General features: G+C 35.9%; 1 protein-coding gene across 5 annotated transcripts in view; it reads right to left on the bottom strand.

The window, feature by feature from the left end:
* The window catches only part of LOC105483466 (ubiquitin specific peptidase 25), a 143,627-nt gene that overhangs the window by 56,830 nt on the left and 68,538 nt on the right, over positions 1-18,259 (bottom strand). For all 5 annotated transcript variants that reach the window (XM_011744367.3, XM_011744369.3, XM_024793306.2 and 2 more), the window contains 5 exons: positions 17,888-17,974; positions 11,066-11,203; positions 7,198-7,274; positions 4,898-4,971; positions 1,383-1,531 (listed from right to left, as the gene is read on the bottom strand). In XM_011744367.3, the coding sequence (XP_011742669.1) occupies positions 1,383-1,531; positions 4,898-4,971; positions 7,198-7,274; positions 11,066-11,203; positions 17,888-17,974 (525 nt within the window). The remainder of the gene's footprint in view (positions 1-1,382; positions 1,532-4,897; positions 4,972-7,197; positions 7,275-11,065; positions 11,204-17,887; positions 17,975-18,259) is intronic.

Here is an 18,259-nt window from a genome sequence, read left to right as displayed (position 1 = left end):
CATATTTTTGTTTGTTTATGTATGTGTGGGGAAGAGGAAAAAATGAGTATGCATCTGGAACAGGAAAGGGTTAACTGCATCTTTAAGAAAAAAAAATTAAAATTTAGATAAAAGCAATTTATTCTCAAAAACACAAGTACAAAGTCTCCTTTTAGCTAAACACAGAGACATCATGTCACTTAATATTTATTAAGCACCTATTCAGTATAAAGACCCCAGAAACTTGTTTGATAAGTACCAAGACATTTCATTCATTCATTCAATAAATATTATGTATGCAGCCACCATACTACCACTAGGGATATAGTAATGAATGACACAGATAAAGCCTCTACCCACATTCATGGAGCTTAACAGCTAGACAACTATCAGCAATTGCTTAACAATGACTGATTGGAGAAGCACATGATATGTCCTTTGCTTACTATTACAGTGCCAAAACTCCCTGACAGATGAATGCACGGATGAAGGGCTACACAGATGCAGCTACACAGATGGATAAAGAAACAGAGATGGGTGGAAAGAAAGAAACTAGTTGAGGTAGACATATAAGTTAACAATATTTTATAAAAATTATTTCTTTTTTTTTTTTTTTTTTTTTTTTTGAGACGGAGTCTCGCTCTGTCGCCCAGACTGGAGTGCAGTGGCGCGATCTCGGCTCACTGCAAGCTCCGCCTCCCGGGTTCACGCCATTCTCCTGCCTCAGCCTCCGGAGTAGCTGGGACTACAGGCGCCCGCCACCACGCCCGGCTAATTTCTTTTTGTATTTTTAGTAGAGACGGGGTTTCACCGTGTTAGCCAGGATGGTCTCGATCTCCTGACCTCGTGATCCGCCCGCCTCGGCCTCCCAAAGTGCTGGGATTATAGGCTTGAGCCACCGCGCCCGGCCATAAAAATTATTTCTTCCTTGAGAAGGGAAGTCCTTCCATCTGACCTTATGCAATCACATAGCAATTTTACAAGAAAAGGAATCTGGGTGTTGTGGACAAATTCCAGTAACAGTTGATATAAGTAGCATATATCTGTTTTAAAATCCACTGTAATATCAGGATTTTTCTTCTTTAAATATATCCAAGAACTAGCATGCTGCTAATGGCTGGTACCTTGATTGAAAGGTCTAAAAAGACTGAAAAATGTCCTAGAAAGACTTTAACTGAAAATTCTGAGATAAATTATTTAAGTGAGAATTTAACATAGATTATAGGTCATATTGACTGGGCAGGTTTCTTGAATGTCTAAATTACCAATTAAATCCAAATATACTCTCTGAGCATTCTCTCTCAATTATTAGGTAGCTATATAATTAGAACCTTACATTGTGCTTTATGGCATTGTAAGAAAGACCTAGGGAAGAAAGTGGACAATGAAAACGTTAAACTCACCTCTTGGCCTGATTTTCCTGAATTCTCTGAATGTAAAGACTCAATTTCTCCTTCAATCATCGCAGCCTCTAGGCACTCATGCAGATCTTTGAACCCATTGACCTGAAGTGGGTACTGACCAAACATTTCAGTGTTTTCAAATTTTTTACCTATAAGAAGGGAGAAAATTAATAATCCTCAATATGGCCTTCTGGCTACTAAAATTAAGAGTACATAAGGATTCTCAGCTGAACCCGAAAATTGTAACACTGACTGATTTCATTCCTGAGAAGTGTTAGTGTAATTTTCCTGTTGGTTTATACACATGCGCAAATGTACATTTATACCCAGCCATAGATATTACACATCCACATATATTTAATTAAATGCACACATGTGTATGTATATTTTTTCTCATAAGAAGCATTTTCTAAGGGCAAGATACCATACTGAACACTGGGAATATATACAGCAGTGAACAACAGAGATATGGTCCCTGAGCTGAGAAAATTCTCAGCCTCATTTGAAAAACATTATACCCATTAACTTCAAGTATATTTATAAACAAATAATTATTATTACAACTGTTATAAAAAGAAAGTTGTGATGAGACACAGTGCTGTGAGAGGTATAAAAATGGGAACTTAGTCTTGGGGGTGGTGGGGAGAGCAGGGAAGACTTTCATGGCAAAGGACATTTAAGCTCAGACTTGAATAATGAGTGGGAGTTAGCCATGCCAGAGTGCTGGGGGATTATAGCGTATTCTTGGCCATGGAACAGCATGATGAAGACTTTAAGGCAGTAAGGAAGTTGATATGTTTAGGAACTAACAGAAGGTTAGTGTAGCTTGGGGAATCAAGGGAGAGATCACAATGAAGTCAGACAGGGAGTTAAAATCTACAAGGTCTTGTGTTCCTATTAAGAATTTTTTTTCCACACCACATTCTGCATATAATGAAGTCACTGATATGGTTTGGCTGTGTTCCCACTCAAATCTCATCTTAAATTGTAGCTCCCATAATTTTCCTGTATTGTGGGAGGGATTCAGCAGGAGATAACTGAATCATGGGGGCAGTTTCCCCCATACAGTTCTCGTGGTGGTGAATAAACCTCATGAGAGCTGATGGTTTTATAAGGGGTTTCCCCTTTGGCTTGGCTCTTGTTCTCTTCTCTTGTCTGCCACCAAGTGAGACATGCTCTTCACCTTCTGCCATGATTGTTAGGCCTCCCCAGCCATGTGAAACTGTGAGTCCATTAAACCTCTTTCTTTGGTAAATTGCCCAGTCTCAGGTATGTCTTTATCAGCAGCATGAAAACTGAAACACCTTTAAAGTCCCTGTGTGAACTAGGTGGTCATCTGTTAAAAGACTATTGCAGAATCCATCCAGAAATAAAGGTAGCATGGATTAAGATTGTTAAAAGAGATAATATATACATTTATACATATATACAAGGAGGAGCACCAACAGGACATGACTGAGGGGTTTGTAAGAAGGATAAGAGATAAGAAGGAAAATATCAAGAATGACAGAATTCTGGCATGAACAACTAGATGATGATGATGATTACTATTTATTTTATTTTTTGAACAACTAGATGATGATGATGATGATGATGATGATTACTATTATTTATTTTATTTTTTGAGACAGAGCCTCGCTCTGTCACCCAGTCTGGAGGTCAGTGGTATGATCCCTGCTCACTGCAAACTCTGCCTCCCGAGTTCCAGCAATTCTCCTGCCTCAGCGTCTCTAGTAGCTGGGATTACAGGCGCCCACCACCACAGCCGACTAATTTTTGCATTTTCAGTAGAGACGGGTTTCACCATGTTGGCCAGGCTGGTCTCAAACTCCTGACCTCAAGTGATACATCTGCTTCAGCCTCCCAAAGTGCTGGGATTACAGGCATGAACCATCATGCCTGGCAGATTATGGACTGAAAATTGCACCACTTAAGTAAGAACAGAGGATTTTTTTTCTTTAGTTTTGAGATAGCAGTGGAAATCACTGGTTCATTATGACCCATGAGATTTCAATTTGAGAAGAGAGTTGAATATGAGTCTATAACTAAGATTAATATTCTGGAATAAAGATAGAATTGCTGGCTTATTGACAGCAGGAAATTAAGGCAGTGAATGAGATGCCTAGGGGATGAGACAGGAAGAAAAAATGGGCCTAAACAAAGTCCTAAGGTTCTGCTACCTTTATATGCAAAAAGAGACTATAAATACAACTTTTCTTAGAAGTACCCACAGAGGCAGGAAATTGTATTTTTAGTAGAGATGGGGTTTCACCATGTTAGCCAGGATGGTCTCGATCTGCTGACCTCGTGATCAGCCCGCCTCGGCCTCCCAAAGTGCTGAGATTACATGCGTGAGCCACCACGCCCAGCCGACAAATTAAGTATTTTAATAACAATCAATTTTAGGAATCAATATAATACAGGTAGAAATGCTCCTGCAGGGTATTATAAACAGTGCCTAGTCACGACCTGATCAGACATACTAGCTGTATCAGATACAGTGTTCTACTTCAAATCAAATCAGAATGATTAAGATGAATGACCCAACGTAAATGTACTATGTAAAATATTCTACTTCTATATATAAACATATATATTAACTCATATATATGTGTATATATATAACAACTTATATATAAGCTGTTACCATTTGAAACAAACAGAAATGTATGAACACTTCACTAAGACTTTTTAAAGGGTCAACATCTGAGTTCGTATCTGCCTTTTTCTGAATCCCAAACCACCTATGTTCAAACAAAACTTCAGGGAATCCACTACTTAAGGTCATGAAGAAAAAACATTTTTTCAAATTTTACACTTTAGCTGATCTGGAAACAGGTAACTTTCAAAAGTTGATGCATTGGGTGATTTGTGAAAAACAATTTTTCAAGTTTATGCTTTGGGACTAATATTATTACATGAAGTTACATTTAAAGAGAGTCTCCTGCCTTGTTAGGAAAACCAAACAGAAACTAGTTAGGCCACATTTTATGAAACAGGTATTTAGCTTAAATGGAGTAGTATCACTCTTAACTGATTTTTCAAAAGATAGAGTATAATTTTTTCCTGAAAATTAATATCTACATTTAAAATCACTCAAAAAGTGAAAACTCTATACCACCCTGACTATGCTAAGTTGCTAAATTCAGCTTTCAACGTGAAAAAGAAAGTGAGCATCATAGCAAGCCCAGTATTTAACTCCAATATTATCTTCAAAGGATCTCCCAACTGTCCCATTAATCCCTGATTCCAACGTAACAGAATCACAGAAGCCCTCTCACTGGAAAAAACATGAGGATAAAATAAAGTATCAATTAGTATGTGATAATGCACTTTACACATTCCTTTTCATTCATTCAATTCTGTGCCATATGCGAATAACAGTAGCAATCCAACAAAAATTACTAGACAGAATATATCAAAGTCCACTAAAATAATAGTAACTATTGAGACAAATGAACGAATGAATAATAATCTCTCTTCACTTGTAATAAAAAGTAAATGTGTAACTATACCTTCAAGTACTCCCACGGCTAGGAATCTTCCATAGAACAACTCTACCATGGGGTTCTTTGGCTTCTCTTCATCCCTAAAGAGTGTTAAAAAATATAAATGTGATTACAATTTTTGGACCTATAGAGAAAACATTAAAAGAACCATAGCATATGACAAGACAAAAACACGTCTGTGGCTATCATGCACGTATATTGAGCTCTGTTATTTACAGCGTCACCTTGTGCAAGGTACTTAAATTTATTCTCCCGTTTCTTCACCTGTCAACTGAGGATAATGATGATAGTTGCACTCACAGGATTCTCATAAGAGTTAAAATGAGCACTACATGTATGAACTTGGAAGAGAAATTGACACGGTCTGTGCACAAAGTGCCTGCTCTTTCTGTCATCATTATACATTTCAATCTCTTACTCTGTGTAGCGCATGTTAATTTGGACATGGGAAGGAAGAAAAGCCACTTTTAATCAGAGTAGATTTCTACAACATGTTGCTAAGTTATTTCCTGTATTTACATGGAAGAGTCCAAATAATCCAAAAACAACAACCTCACCAGGGAGGGAACAAGGTACCAGTTTTTGACCCAGAGTAGCTTCACCTTTTGTGAAGTTTCACACTGCTGGTAGAATTAGTCGTTTACATAGTTTCCAAGTCTTTTAATATAAAAATTCATTTTTTTCTTTTCTGTTTGAAGCAAACAAATTGATAATTTTAAACTGTCTTTTTATGGTTTGTGTGATCTAAAAAGACAAAAGTTCATCTTGGCCTTACCATATAGAAATGCATTGTATCTACAGTTGTATACAGATTTTTCTGTATTAATTTGTGTTTATATTAATTGATTTGTTAAGTATTGTTTAAAAAGGGAGGGGATACCATCTCTCTTGATAAATAGGTCATCATTTTATCCTTAGAATAATGTTGATAAGTACTTCTCTTAATTCTTACAAGAACCCCAGTAGGTAGTGTAGTAGTCTTTAGTGCTACTGAAAAAAAATTCTGGCCCTTCATGTTCAGGTACATGGTAAGATACACTGTCCTACTCACTTCTTAAAACTGTGATAAAATGTACATAGCCCTTTAACTGCACAGTTCGGTAGTGTTAGGTAGATTCACACTGTTGTGCAACCAATCTCAGAATTCTTTTCCTCTTGCAAAACTGAAACTCTATATGCATTAAACAACTCCCCATTTCCCCCTCCCCCCAGCCTCTGGCAACCACCATTCCACTTTCTGTTGCTACGTGTTTGATACCTCTCGATACCTCACATAAGTGATTTATAGTATTTGTCCTTTTGTGACTGGCTTATTTCACTGGGCATAGTATCTTCAAGGGGTCATGTTACAGCATGTGTCAGAACTTCTGTGCTTTTCAGGATGAACAATATTCCACTGTACATACATATAGAACATTTTGTTTATCCATTCACCTATCAATGGATATTTGGTATACTTCCACCTTTTGGCTATTGTGAATAATGTTGCTATGAACACAGGTGTACAAATATCTCTTTGAAACCCTGCTTTCAATTCTTTTGGATACACACCAAGAAGTAGAATTGCTGGAACATATGGTGATTATATTTTTAAACTTTTAAGAAACCCCCATACTGTTTTCCACAGTGGCTGTACCATTTTATATCCTCATCAATACAGCACAAGGGTTTCAATTTCTCCACATCCTTGCCAACCCTTGTTATGTTCTTGGGGTAGTGGAGGTTGGGGGGTTGTTTTTTTCATAGCCACCATCCTCATTAGTGTGAGAAATTCCCACTCATTTTGAAGTTAGGCCACATAGCTCTGTCCAACAAAATGTGAGCAGAAGTGATGTGTGTCACTTCTGGGCAGAAACTTGGAGACACAGTATAATTTTCACTGCCAGCAAGATCCCAGACACCTAGGTGACCTTGGGGCCCTGAGTGAACAGATGAACAGAGCCACTTGTTCACATGCACTGCTACTTCATATCCCTGTCTTCATGCTTCTACATAAAAGGATTTTGTCACAATTCACATTCCTGACATCTTTCTCCACGGCAAATTCATTCCTCCTCATGAAAAGTGATTACTGAATCTAAGAAAAGGAACTGGGCATGTAAGACTAGCTCTTTCAGGGACCACTTTTTAGATTTTTTTGGTTAGATCATTATTTGTGCCTGCAAATTCCAAACAGCTTGTCAATAATACAGAAAATATTGGGATTCCCATAAGTCTGTCTTGATTTCTTATTTCTCCGTTGACATTAAATACATGCTATCTAATGAATTCCTAAAACCCCACTGCTAAACTTCATGGTAACTTACGTCTCCTCTTCAGCTTTCATTTGGAAGGCATCTTCTAACCAATCTAATAATTTGTGTGTAAACTCACTCACATCTTGCTGTGAAAAGAAAAAAGCCTGTTGATATTTGAGCCTACTAAAAAAAAATACTAGATGTTATAACATCAAACCTAGAGCCAGTTACTGAAATATATAATCACTAACTTCTTGCAAAGATAACAAGTGAAATGTTTCACACAAAATGCAAGAAACTTTTATCATTTAACCAGGATATATTTGAAAAACCAAGCATTATATTGATATTCAATGATTGGGTTCACTCTAAAATACACACACACACACACACACACACACACCCCAAAAACCAAACTTACAAATGAGATTTTTTAAAAATAATCATTACTCACCACCTGAAGAGCTCTGTAATGAATCTTTATAAAATGAAGAAATCATCTTACCAAACAGTTCTTTATTTTATAAAGAATTATTACTGGCTTCTCTCTTACAAGGAAGACTAGTCTCTTTCCACAATTCATTTTCTTAATTCAACTTACACACACAACTTTTCAAGCCATATCTACCTTTACTATCATTCAGAACCAGCTCATTTATCACCTTTCACCATTCCTTTGATCTTTGCTCTTCCAACATAGAAAAACAGGAATAGGTTGTAGCAGTTGTGTTATCAACTACCATAATTCTTTCAATAACGTGAGTTGGAACACAGAAAATAATAAATAGAACACAAGGGAAAAAGCAATAAATCAACTCTACTAAGGCTGCTTAAAGACAGATGAATCAGTAGTAAGCAATTTGCCCTTATCAAAATAGCCCCAAATATAAAACAAACTTACTATCATACATTTTTTCAGCCAGAAGTTTCTTAAAGAGCATGTAGGCCAACTTATTAACCTTAAAAAAAAGTTGAAACTAAAGTCTGGAAAGCTTAAGTAAATTGCTCCAAAGCTGCAGAGTTAAATAGGACTAAACGCAACACAAAAATCTAGCTGTAAACATTCATAATACCTACAGTGGGTTGAATAGTAGCCCGCAAAGATGTATGTCTATCTAGACCCTCAAAAGGTGACACTATTTGGAATAATGATCTTTGTCAATATAATTAAGGTAAGGATCTTGAGATGAGATCAGCCTGGATTAGGGCTGGGGCTAAATCCAATAGTGGGTGTTCTTATAAGAAACAGAAAACCAGAAGACAGACAGACACATGAGGGAAAGCCATATGAAGAGGGAGACAGGGATTGGAGCTATGCTGCCTCAAGCCAAGGAACACCAACAGCCACCAGAATACGGTGGAAGCAAAGAAGGATTCTCCCCTAGAGCCACTGGAGGAAGTGGGGCCCTGCCAACACCTTTATTCTAGACCTCTGCCCTCTAGAACTGTTGGAGAATAATCTTTTGTTTTTAACCACTCCGTCTGTTGCAATTTGTTACGACTGTCCTCAGGAACTACTGTAACATCTTAAAACAACTTTTCATACTTTTGTATAACTTTAATTCACTTAAAGGTTATATCTAACAAAAAATAAGGTTTCCTAGCTATCACAATATTTTTCAGAAGTTAATCCCTATCTTCCTTAGAAATCAATCTAAAATTGACAATTATAAAATAAAAATTCTACCTGCATCCATCAAGAGAAAAAAAAAATAATGAAATCTTCACTGATTTTTAGTTTTAAGCTGAAACAATTAAAGGTATGATTAAAACTGACAGTATCAATTGGGGCCAGGTGTGGTGGTTCACGTCTATAATCCTACCACTTTGGGAGGCCAAAGAGGGAGGACAGCTTGAGCCCAGGAGTTCAAGACCAGGCCTGGCAACATAGGGAGATCCTGTCTCTATAAAAATAAAAGACAATTATTTGCCAGGCGCGGTGGCATGTGCCTGTGGTCTCAGCTACTTAGGAGACTGAGGCATGGGGAAGGCTTGAGCCCAGGAGGCTGATGCTGCAGTGAGCCATTTGTCATACCACTTTATGATACTGTAAGCCATTTGCCATACCTGTATGACACTGTAAGCCATTTGTCATACCACTCTATAGCCTTGTATGACACTATACCAGCCTGGGTGACAAAACAAAACCGTGTCTCCAAAAACACAAAAATGGAAAAGAAAAAGAAAAAAACTAACAGTATCACATATCAAAGCATATCCCAAAAGACTCTTGTGCACTTCAAGAGATGATATATTTGAAATATTTAGGAAGAAGATACAATGAAAATATAAATTCACTTAAAAAAAAATCATGATGCTTACATTTACAGATTCACTAAATTACTAGTGTAGCCTTCAAATTCAAGTGTTTAGGGAACAGAAGAGAATCAAACTTATCAACCTTAATTGATATACATCCACCTTAAAAGTCCTCTAAAGAAAAAGAATCACTAATTTCAAAAGTTAGTCTACAGTGCTAGTCTGAAGCAAAAGCATTTATATTGTGGCCTTAACAGCCAGTTGTATCCATTTCAACTGTAACTGAAAAGCCCACCTATGTACATATATGGCTCCAAATGAAGTCTATGCTGCCTCATCTTTAAAAGTGAAAAGATACCCCAAAATCAGCATGAATCTCTAGGAAAGAAAGAAGAAAGAAAGAAAGAAAGAGAGAGAGAGAGAAAAAGAGAGAAAGAAAGAGAGAAAGAAGGAAGGAAGGAAGGAAGGAAGGAAGGAAGGACGGACGGACGGACGGACGGACGGACGGACGGAAGGAAGGAAGGACAGACAAGGAAAAAGCCATCCAGAAAGAAAGGTAAGTCAGAGAACAGAAGTAATTTTTTTGAAAATGTAATTGTATATTCAGAGTCACTGGAAAAGATAGTATGCATACTAAAAAAGAAAAAAAAAAAAAAAGTAAAACGCATTTAGAACCAGAAGGAATGCCAAATGCCCTAAAATGGTGGTTTGGGATCAACTGTAAAATTATTTTTCTTTCTTTTGATTTGTGTTAGTGTTATCATGACAGAGCAAGTAAGAAACAAAGCTGAGTCGATACTAAGCCTAAAAGGCACAGGAGCATTGTTAGAATGTTTTAAAAAATGAAACAACATTATAAAAGAAACTCTGAGTGAGTGCCCTTTTTGTTCATTCACATTTGCCATAAAAGGTAAATTTAAAACAGAAAGAAAAAGCACAAGGAAAATGGTGACAGAGTCTCCGACCCTCCTCTTCCAAATGCCCTCTCCTTACATCCAAAAAACAGAGACACATCCAAGTATGTACTTTGAAAATCAATACTGAAAGCTTAGTGGCTTTTTGAAGCTTCTGCCATTACATGCTTGCTGCCATCTTTTTGAACACTTACTATTATTTGCCACTGTATTTGTTCCTCTGTTTTCCTTTAATTTCTCTGATTTTTCCAATTATATGTGAAAATACTGGTTTGTTTATAGATATTTTGTAAGAAAATTACCAATATGCTTTTAAGGTAATGGATAAAAATCTACAATACACTATATAAACAATAAAAGACAAAAGCAACAATAACAAATATAATGTATTTCAAAAACCATTTCTGGGTAATTACGGAAAAGTACTCCCTGCCAGCAAACACAGGAATATCAAAAGCATGTGTACTATAATGATCCTCTGTTATCACACATTTGTGAAGATGTTTAATTATGTACTTGTAAATAATCTTAATTTTATCCATCGTTCTCATTTCAATCATAATGTAAATTAAAACTTTAACACCTTCAAGATTACTTTTCTTTAAAAGTAAGTCTCCCAAATGTTTTAAATGGTTCCAGGTTATTTTTAATAAAGCAGTATCATGCATCTTAAAAAGTCTCATATTCTTGGGAAAGCTGCTTAATATTATTCGGATTAAATAAAATACAAATGGTTAATAAACAAGTAAGTGCAACAAAACTACCTGCTGTGAGTCATTTGATTTGAAAGCATCCTTAAGAATTTCAACTGCTCTTGATGGATCAACATACTTCCTTTTGGTACCAACAAGAAGTGCAAATAGATACCTCAGCTCACGCATAAAAGGCAAATTCCGATGTTCCTATTGAAGGAAAAAAAAACCTTAATTGAAGATTAAGAAAATTTTTACTAGTAAATAGATATTCATTTTAACAGTAACCAAAAATTAAACTAGCCAATATAGATTTGGGATGAATTAGCACTCTTTCATAATTGAAGAAAGTAGAGTGTTGGTGCCATCTAAGAGACTCAAAGAAGTCCAGCACAAAAAAGGCAGAAGACCTAGGATAGGCTCACAATTTCAGATGAATGCCACATATTCACAGCAAATCATGTCATTACTCAGCCCAGAATATCTTCCTCATTCAAGACTGCTTATTATAATACTTCCCATTCAGCAAGGCCCAGCTGCTGCTGCTGAGAGCAATAATAACAGGCAACGTCCAATGAGTGCTCACTGCATGCCAGGCACTGTTCTAAGTGCTTTATCTCAATAAACCCATTTAAGCAAAAATCTCTACTCCTCCATGAAGTCTTTCCAGACTCCTCCAAGTCAACGATACCTTCAAATTCCACATCTACTGAAATGAATGCCTTTCACTGAGCAATGAACCACTGACTGTCACTGTGGTGTGACAATCTTAATTACCAGACTAATATTAGAACCTCATCCAATTGTTAACATTAGAAATTTAATAATTATTTATTTATTTATTTATTTATTTAATAAAAAGTACTTATAAATTATTTTATACTCATTTATTTTATATCTATTTTAAGTTACCCAACATTATATTTAATATAATTCAATCACAATACTTAAATTTAATTATATTAATTTAATAATTAGACCAGATCCTAATAGGAGACTAATATATCACCCTCCTAATAGTCCTCTGAAATCTTACTTTTGTTTCTCAATAAGACTATAAGATTCTCAAAGACAAGAATTTCTATATCTCTTCCACAAGTTTTTACTACACAAAGCAAGCATTCAATTCTTAATGGTTCATTAAAGCAAAATCTCCAGAAAAAATTAAAACAACTCACATTACCAATCACTAACAATTTAATTTAAAACAAGAAGGAAACTTTAAAAAATAATGTAATTCACAAAACTTAGTGAAATGTTTCATGGCAACAAACCAGGCAAGCCATTCTTATAATATTTAGTTCTTGTAATAACAATTCTAATGGATAAAATTTAGATATTAAATATGAAAATTTTCTTCCAAATTTACATAGTTGGCATTCTTAACATTGTAAAATTCTAGGGGTCTGGGATGGGGGTGTATCTTTACATAGTTGCTGCCCAGAATAATATAATCGACATAGAAAGAACTGCTTCTAGAATATATTCCAAAAAAGAGTCCTAAGAAATAAGTAAGAGGGAATAAAACTGGTTCCAAATATACCCTACAGAAACAGGTTTTGAAAGTATAAAAACTATGAGCTTTAATCCATAAAGTTACTTCCATGAGTACCCATAATTTCCTGAGATCAGTTTCTTTATCACTGCACCTAAGTCAATGCAGTTTTGTGAGACATTCCTAGCAACAAAGTTGGAAGTAATAATTTTTTGGAAATTAGGGGAATTCTGCTGAGAAGCATATTTGAAAACTAAATTGCTTCCTAGTTTCTACAAGATTTTACCATAAATGAGATTTTAGCTTTGGTCAAATCATTTTTCTTCATCTACAGAGATGATAATACGGTTTTTCTTCTTTAGTCTGTTGATATGGTGAATTACAGTGATTTATTTTTGAAGGCTAAACCAATTTTGTATTCCTGGATAAGCCCCACTTCTCTATGAGGTATTATCCTTTATATATAATTGCAGGATTTAATTTCTCAAAAATGTGCTACAATTCTTTGCTTCCAAATTCATGAGAAATAATGGCATGTGGTTTTCTTTTCTTGAAATGTATTTTCCTACTCTTCATTTCAGGGTAATGCTTAGCTCACAAAACAAGTTGGGAAGTTTTACTTCTTAAGTATCTGTACAAACGTATAGGGAATTCTTATCATTTGTTCTTTAAATGCTTAATATAATTTACAAGTAAAACATTCAGCTGTTGAATTTTTTGGTGGATGGGTTCCAGTTCCTTTAATATAATGTAGGGCTACCACAGGTTATCTATTTCTTCATCAGTGAGCTTTGATAGCTTGTGACTTTCAAGTCACTTGTCTGTTGTTTACAATATTCCACTATTCTCCTTTTACTGTCTATAGAATATGTAGTGACGTTTCCCTTTTTCACTCCTTATATTTGTAACAGATGTCTTCCCTCTACTTTCTTGCTTAGTTTACCTAGAAGTTCATCAATTTCACCAAACTTCTCCAGAAGCAGCTTTTGGTTCCATAACTTTCTGTATTGTTTTTCTGATATTTGGTTCATGGATTTCTGCTATTATCTTTATTATTTCCTTACTTCTGCTTTGAGATTAATGGGCCCTTTATTCTCTAATGTCTTGATATGCAAGCTGCTATCATTAATTGAAAACCATTCTTCTTTTCTAATGTCTGGTAAGATGTCTCTTGTTGTGGAAGTCAGGGACCCCAAACGGAGGGACCAGCTGAAGCCGCGGCAGAAGAACACAAATTGTGAAGATTTCATGGACATTAGTTCCCCAAATTAATACTTTTATCATTTCTTACGCCTGTCTTTACTGCAGTCTCTGAACATAAACTGTGAAGATTTCGTGGACACTTATCACTTCCCCAATCAATACCCTTGTGATTTCCTATGCTGTCTTTAATCTCTTAATCCCGTCATCTTCGTAAGCTGACGATGATGTATGCCTCAGGACCCTGTGATGATCGTGTTAACTGCACAAATCGTTTGTAGAGCATGTGTGCTCGAACAATATGAAACCTGGGCACCTTGAAAAAAGAACAGGGTAACAGCAATCTTCAGGGAACAAGGAAGATAAGACTTTGGAGTCTGACTGCCGGTGAGCCAGACAGAACAGAGCCATATTTCTCTCCTGTCAAAGGCAAATAGGAGAAATATCGCTGAATTCTTTTTCTCAGCAAGGAACATCCCTGAGAAAGAGAATGCGCCCCATGAGGGTAGGCCTATGAATGGCCCCCATCAGGGCGGCGTCTTTTACAGTTGAAGCTGAAGGGATGAAATAAGCCCCGGCCTCCTGTAATGCTCCTAGCCTTATTAGGACAAGGAAATTCCTGCCTAATAAATTTTGGTCAGACAGGTTGTCTGCTCTCAAACCCTGTCTCCTGATGTTATCAATGACAATGTGTGCCCGAAACTTCATTAGCAATTTTAATTTCACCCCACCCTATGATCCTATGATCTCGCCCTGCCTCCACTTGCTTTGTGATATTCTATTACCCTGTGAAGAATGTGATCTCTGTGACCCACACCCTATTCATGCACTCTCTCCCCTTCTGAAAATCGCTAATAAAAACTTGCTGGTTTTACGGCTTGAGGAGCATCACGGAACTTGCCAACATGTGATGTCTCCCCCAGACACCCAGCTTTAAAACTTTTCTCTTTTGTACTCTTTCCCTTTATTTCTCAGGCCAGTTAAGACGCTTAGGGAAATAGAAAAGAACCCACGTTAAATATCGGGGGTGGGGTTTCCCCCGATAGTCTCTAATAAGATATCTTCAACTAATCACTGTTTTAGCTTCATCCCTCAAATTTTGATATGTCATGTTTTAATTTTCATTCAGCTCAGAATATTTTGAAATTACTCATTTGATTTGTTCTTTGTCCCTTGGTATATTCAGAGGTGAACTACTTCATTTCCAACTATCTGGGAATTTTCTGTATATCCTTCTGTTGTTGATTTCTACCTTGATTTCTACCATTTTCGTCAGAAAAGGTATTCTGTATGATCTGAATTCTTTAAAATGTACTGAGACTTATAAATCCAGTTCCTGTCACTTCTTCATGACTAATGGCAGAAATCTCAGTATGCCTTTTTTATTTGTAAAATTCAAAATTCCTTCAAGTATTTGGTCCAGGAATACAGTATGGTACTCAACTAAACCCATTTCCTTCTGATGACATTCACTTTAAGTAGTGAAAAGTGAGAAATTTATTTATTTTGAAATATTTGTCCTAAATCAAGGCTTTAAATAATATAACCTTCCAATTAATAAGGCTTTAGCTATTTATATGATGATTTCCACTAAATACTATACATGTGCATCTTTGTTTCCTCAACATTTAATATTTTTGCCATCAGTTTGAAACATTTTAAGCCAAATGTATATCTGTGTGAGGGGAGGCGGGATGATTACATCAAGGATCTATTATTGTATTTCCAGAGACCTCACAATTCTCCTAGACACTGAAATTACAAACAGTTCAAATAAATATGAGTGTCTAAAATTAGTTTCAATTTCTACAAGCAATTGCCAAGTCTACTTAACATACAAACTAATTTCAAATACTGTATTTCTTTTAAATCTCACCCAATATGTATGTAGTATTTGTGGCAAATTCTGCCAGTAAAAAAATCCTGTTTAAAAGTGTATACAAATGGCATTTCTGTGATGTGATCAAAGTAATCCCAAATGTATTCTGCAATTTAACACAAAGTGTTCAAATTGAATGTAGCTGTAGACACATCACCAGTTGGAGGTAAATTCATTATTAAATAAGTGACAAGTTACACTGATACCTTTTTTAAAAACTGCTGTCACCATCTCAAATGAATATAGGACCATTCAGTGTCTGATAACTACCTATAAATCCCACATTTGCTTCAGAGATGTCAAGGTATAGTGTGAACTGCTGTCACTCTACTAAATTAAAGGAGAGTCACTTTTGTGGAATAATCTTATACAAAATTGCATATTCTACATAATTGTCTCAGAATGGAAGTGAGAAATTATTTTATTTCCTTAAGCTAAAGGGACACCTGGAGCGGCTAACCCATTGCAAGAAACAAACTTGTCTAGAAAGGTGCTGAAGATTGGAATTACACATTTCTCTAGTATTCACAACTCCTTCTGATATATAAGCATAAATATAACAACTGTTTTTAAAATAGGAATACAAACTAACATGGCCTTATTCAACTCTGTGAAGAACAAAAGAAAATAAAGCTCTGTAAAACATTAAAATCCAGGACCATAAATGGTCAAGACACATATACATACATAAATATGAAACTGGAAATGATAATTCTAAACAGTTTCACACAAATTATACATAGACTTTGAGATATGAGAAGAGAGAAGAACTGTGATGTTAACAAATTGCAATAATAGAGGCAATAGTTCAAAAAGTTCCATGTAAAAACCGTAACGATTGAAAGGGTTTTCCTTAATTTTTCTGGAGACACACGAGTTTGTCGAGCAATCCTGACTCCCTTTTGAAAATGGGTTGTTTATCAGCCTGACACTCTACAGCACAGAGATTATAACCTGAAAAGCTGGTTATAAATCAAGTTCTCATCCCACTAGCATGCATTATAAATGTTTTACGTGTTTACAGAAAAAGTGGTTTTAAAAATTAAATGCTAAAAGGAAAACATAATTTAATAATTCATCACTCCTACTAACAATAGGTCACAAAAAGTTCAGCAGTACACTGAAACCTAAAACTAACTCCCCTGTCTTGGCAACGAGTCCACTTTAGGACTACAGATTGTTTATGACAAGATCAACCACTAAAGTCCTACACGCAACTATATCATCTCTGTAAGTAATTTTTTCCATTAGGTAAAAATTCTGTGTGCAAACTGGTTCTTTTTAAAATAAGTCTTATTTTATTTATTTATTTTTTTGAGACGGAGTCTGGCTTTGTCGCCCAGGCTGGAGTGCAGTGGCGTGATCTCAGCTCACTGCAAGCTCCGTCTCCCGGGCTCACGCCATTCTCCTGCCTCAGCCTCCCAAGTAGCTGGGACTACAGGCGCCCGTCACCACGCCTGGCTAATTTTTTGTACTTTTAGTAGAGATGGGGTCACCGTGTTAGCCAGGATGATCTCGATCTCCTGACCTCGTGATCCGCTCCTCCTCGGCCTCCCAAACTGCTGGGATTACATGCGTGAGCCACCGCGCCTGGCCCTAAATAAGTCTTATTTTTAAAAAACTTTATTTTATTGTTTAACTGACAATAGCTGACACCTAGTTCTTACTATGTACCAAGCACTAGTAAGCCCCTTACATGTTTTACCTCATTTAATGCTCACAGCAACTCTATGAAATAATTACTATTATTATTTATGCTTTACAGATAGGAAATGGAACAGAGAGAAACCAAGTAACTAGCTCTAGGTCCATAGCTAGAACCCAAGCAATCTGGCCCTGGTATGTGTGCTCTTTGTTCACTTTATACTACCTATCTACCATAGTCACTTCCAAAATGAAAGATACACATTTGTACTGCAAAGACATGAATGCAAAACTCATTTTTTAAAGGGCTCCACAAGACAATCAACCGAAAAGAAATTTCTATTTCCACGAAATTTTTCAGGAGACAATTGAGGAAAGACCTTAAATTGTAAACTATAGCCTATAAAGTTTACTGAAATGTGATAGTCCCCCCAAAAAATTACTAAAGTGACACCAAAAATTGGCATATTACTGTGACAGATAAAGAAAAAAAGTCATAGTTATAATATATTAACAAAGGATAAGAAGTTGCTGTGGTAACTGAGATTAATGAATTGACACTCAAATTGACAGTTTCCGATTTGATGAGCCAAGTAAATGCCCAAAAATCAATCACATATAAGAGAACATATAGATTATATATACTGTTAAAAAAAAAAAATCTTTTACATTTTACCTTTTGGTTTCGGGGTAAATCTTGAGCATTTGATGGAGGCTTGTAATTCAGAACTAATCTTCTAAATTCCAAAAGATTAAATAATGACTGAAAAAGAATAACAATTGAAGATAACCTGAGAGAAAATTCCATTAGCAGAATGTAAAAATAACTAGTTTAGAGATTTATTTTTGACAGTGTACTACTTATACTCAGAATCATTGCAACTGGCACAAGGAGGCCACATTTCTGAGAAAAAGTCAAATTTCTTATATTTGACTTACTATTCTTGATACTTGATGGTGCACAAGATTATATTTGGACAACTTTTTGAAAATACTACTCGTTATTAATAGCTCTCTTTATACGCACTTAAGCAGTTTCCTCAAAAGA

This window comes from Macaca nemestrina, chromosome 4, assembly GCF_043159975.1.
Source record: "Macaca nemestrina isolate mMacNem1 chromosome 4, mMacNem.hap1, whole genome shotgun sequence".
NCBI classification, from domain to species: Eukaryota; Metazoa; Chordata; class Mammalia; order Primates; family Cercopithecidae; genus Macaca; species Macaca nemestrina.
The sequence above is the reverse complement of the archived record's forward strand: the minus strand, read 5'-3'. Positions and strand labels throughout refer to the sequence as shown.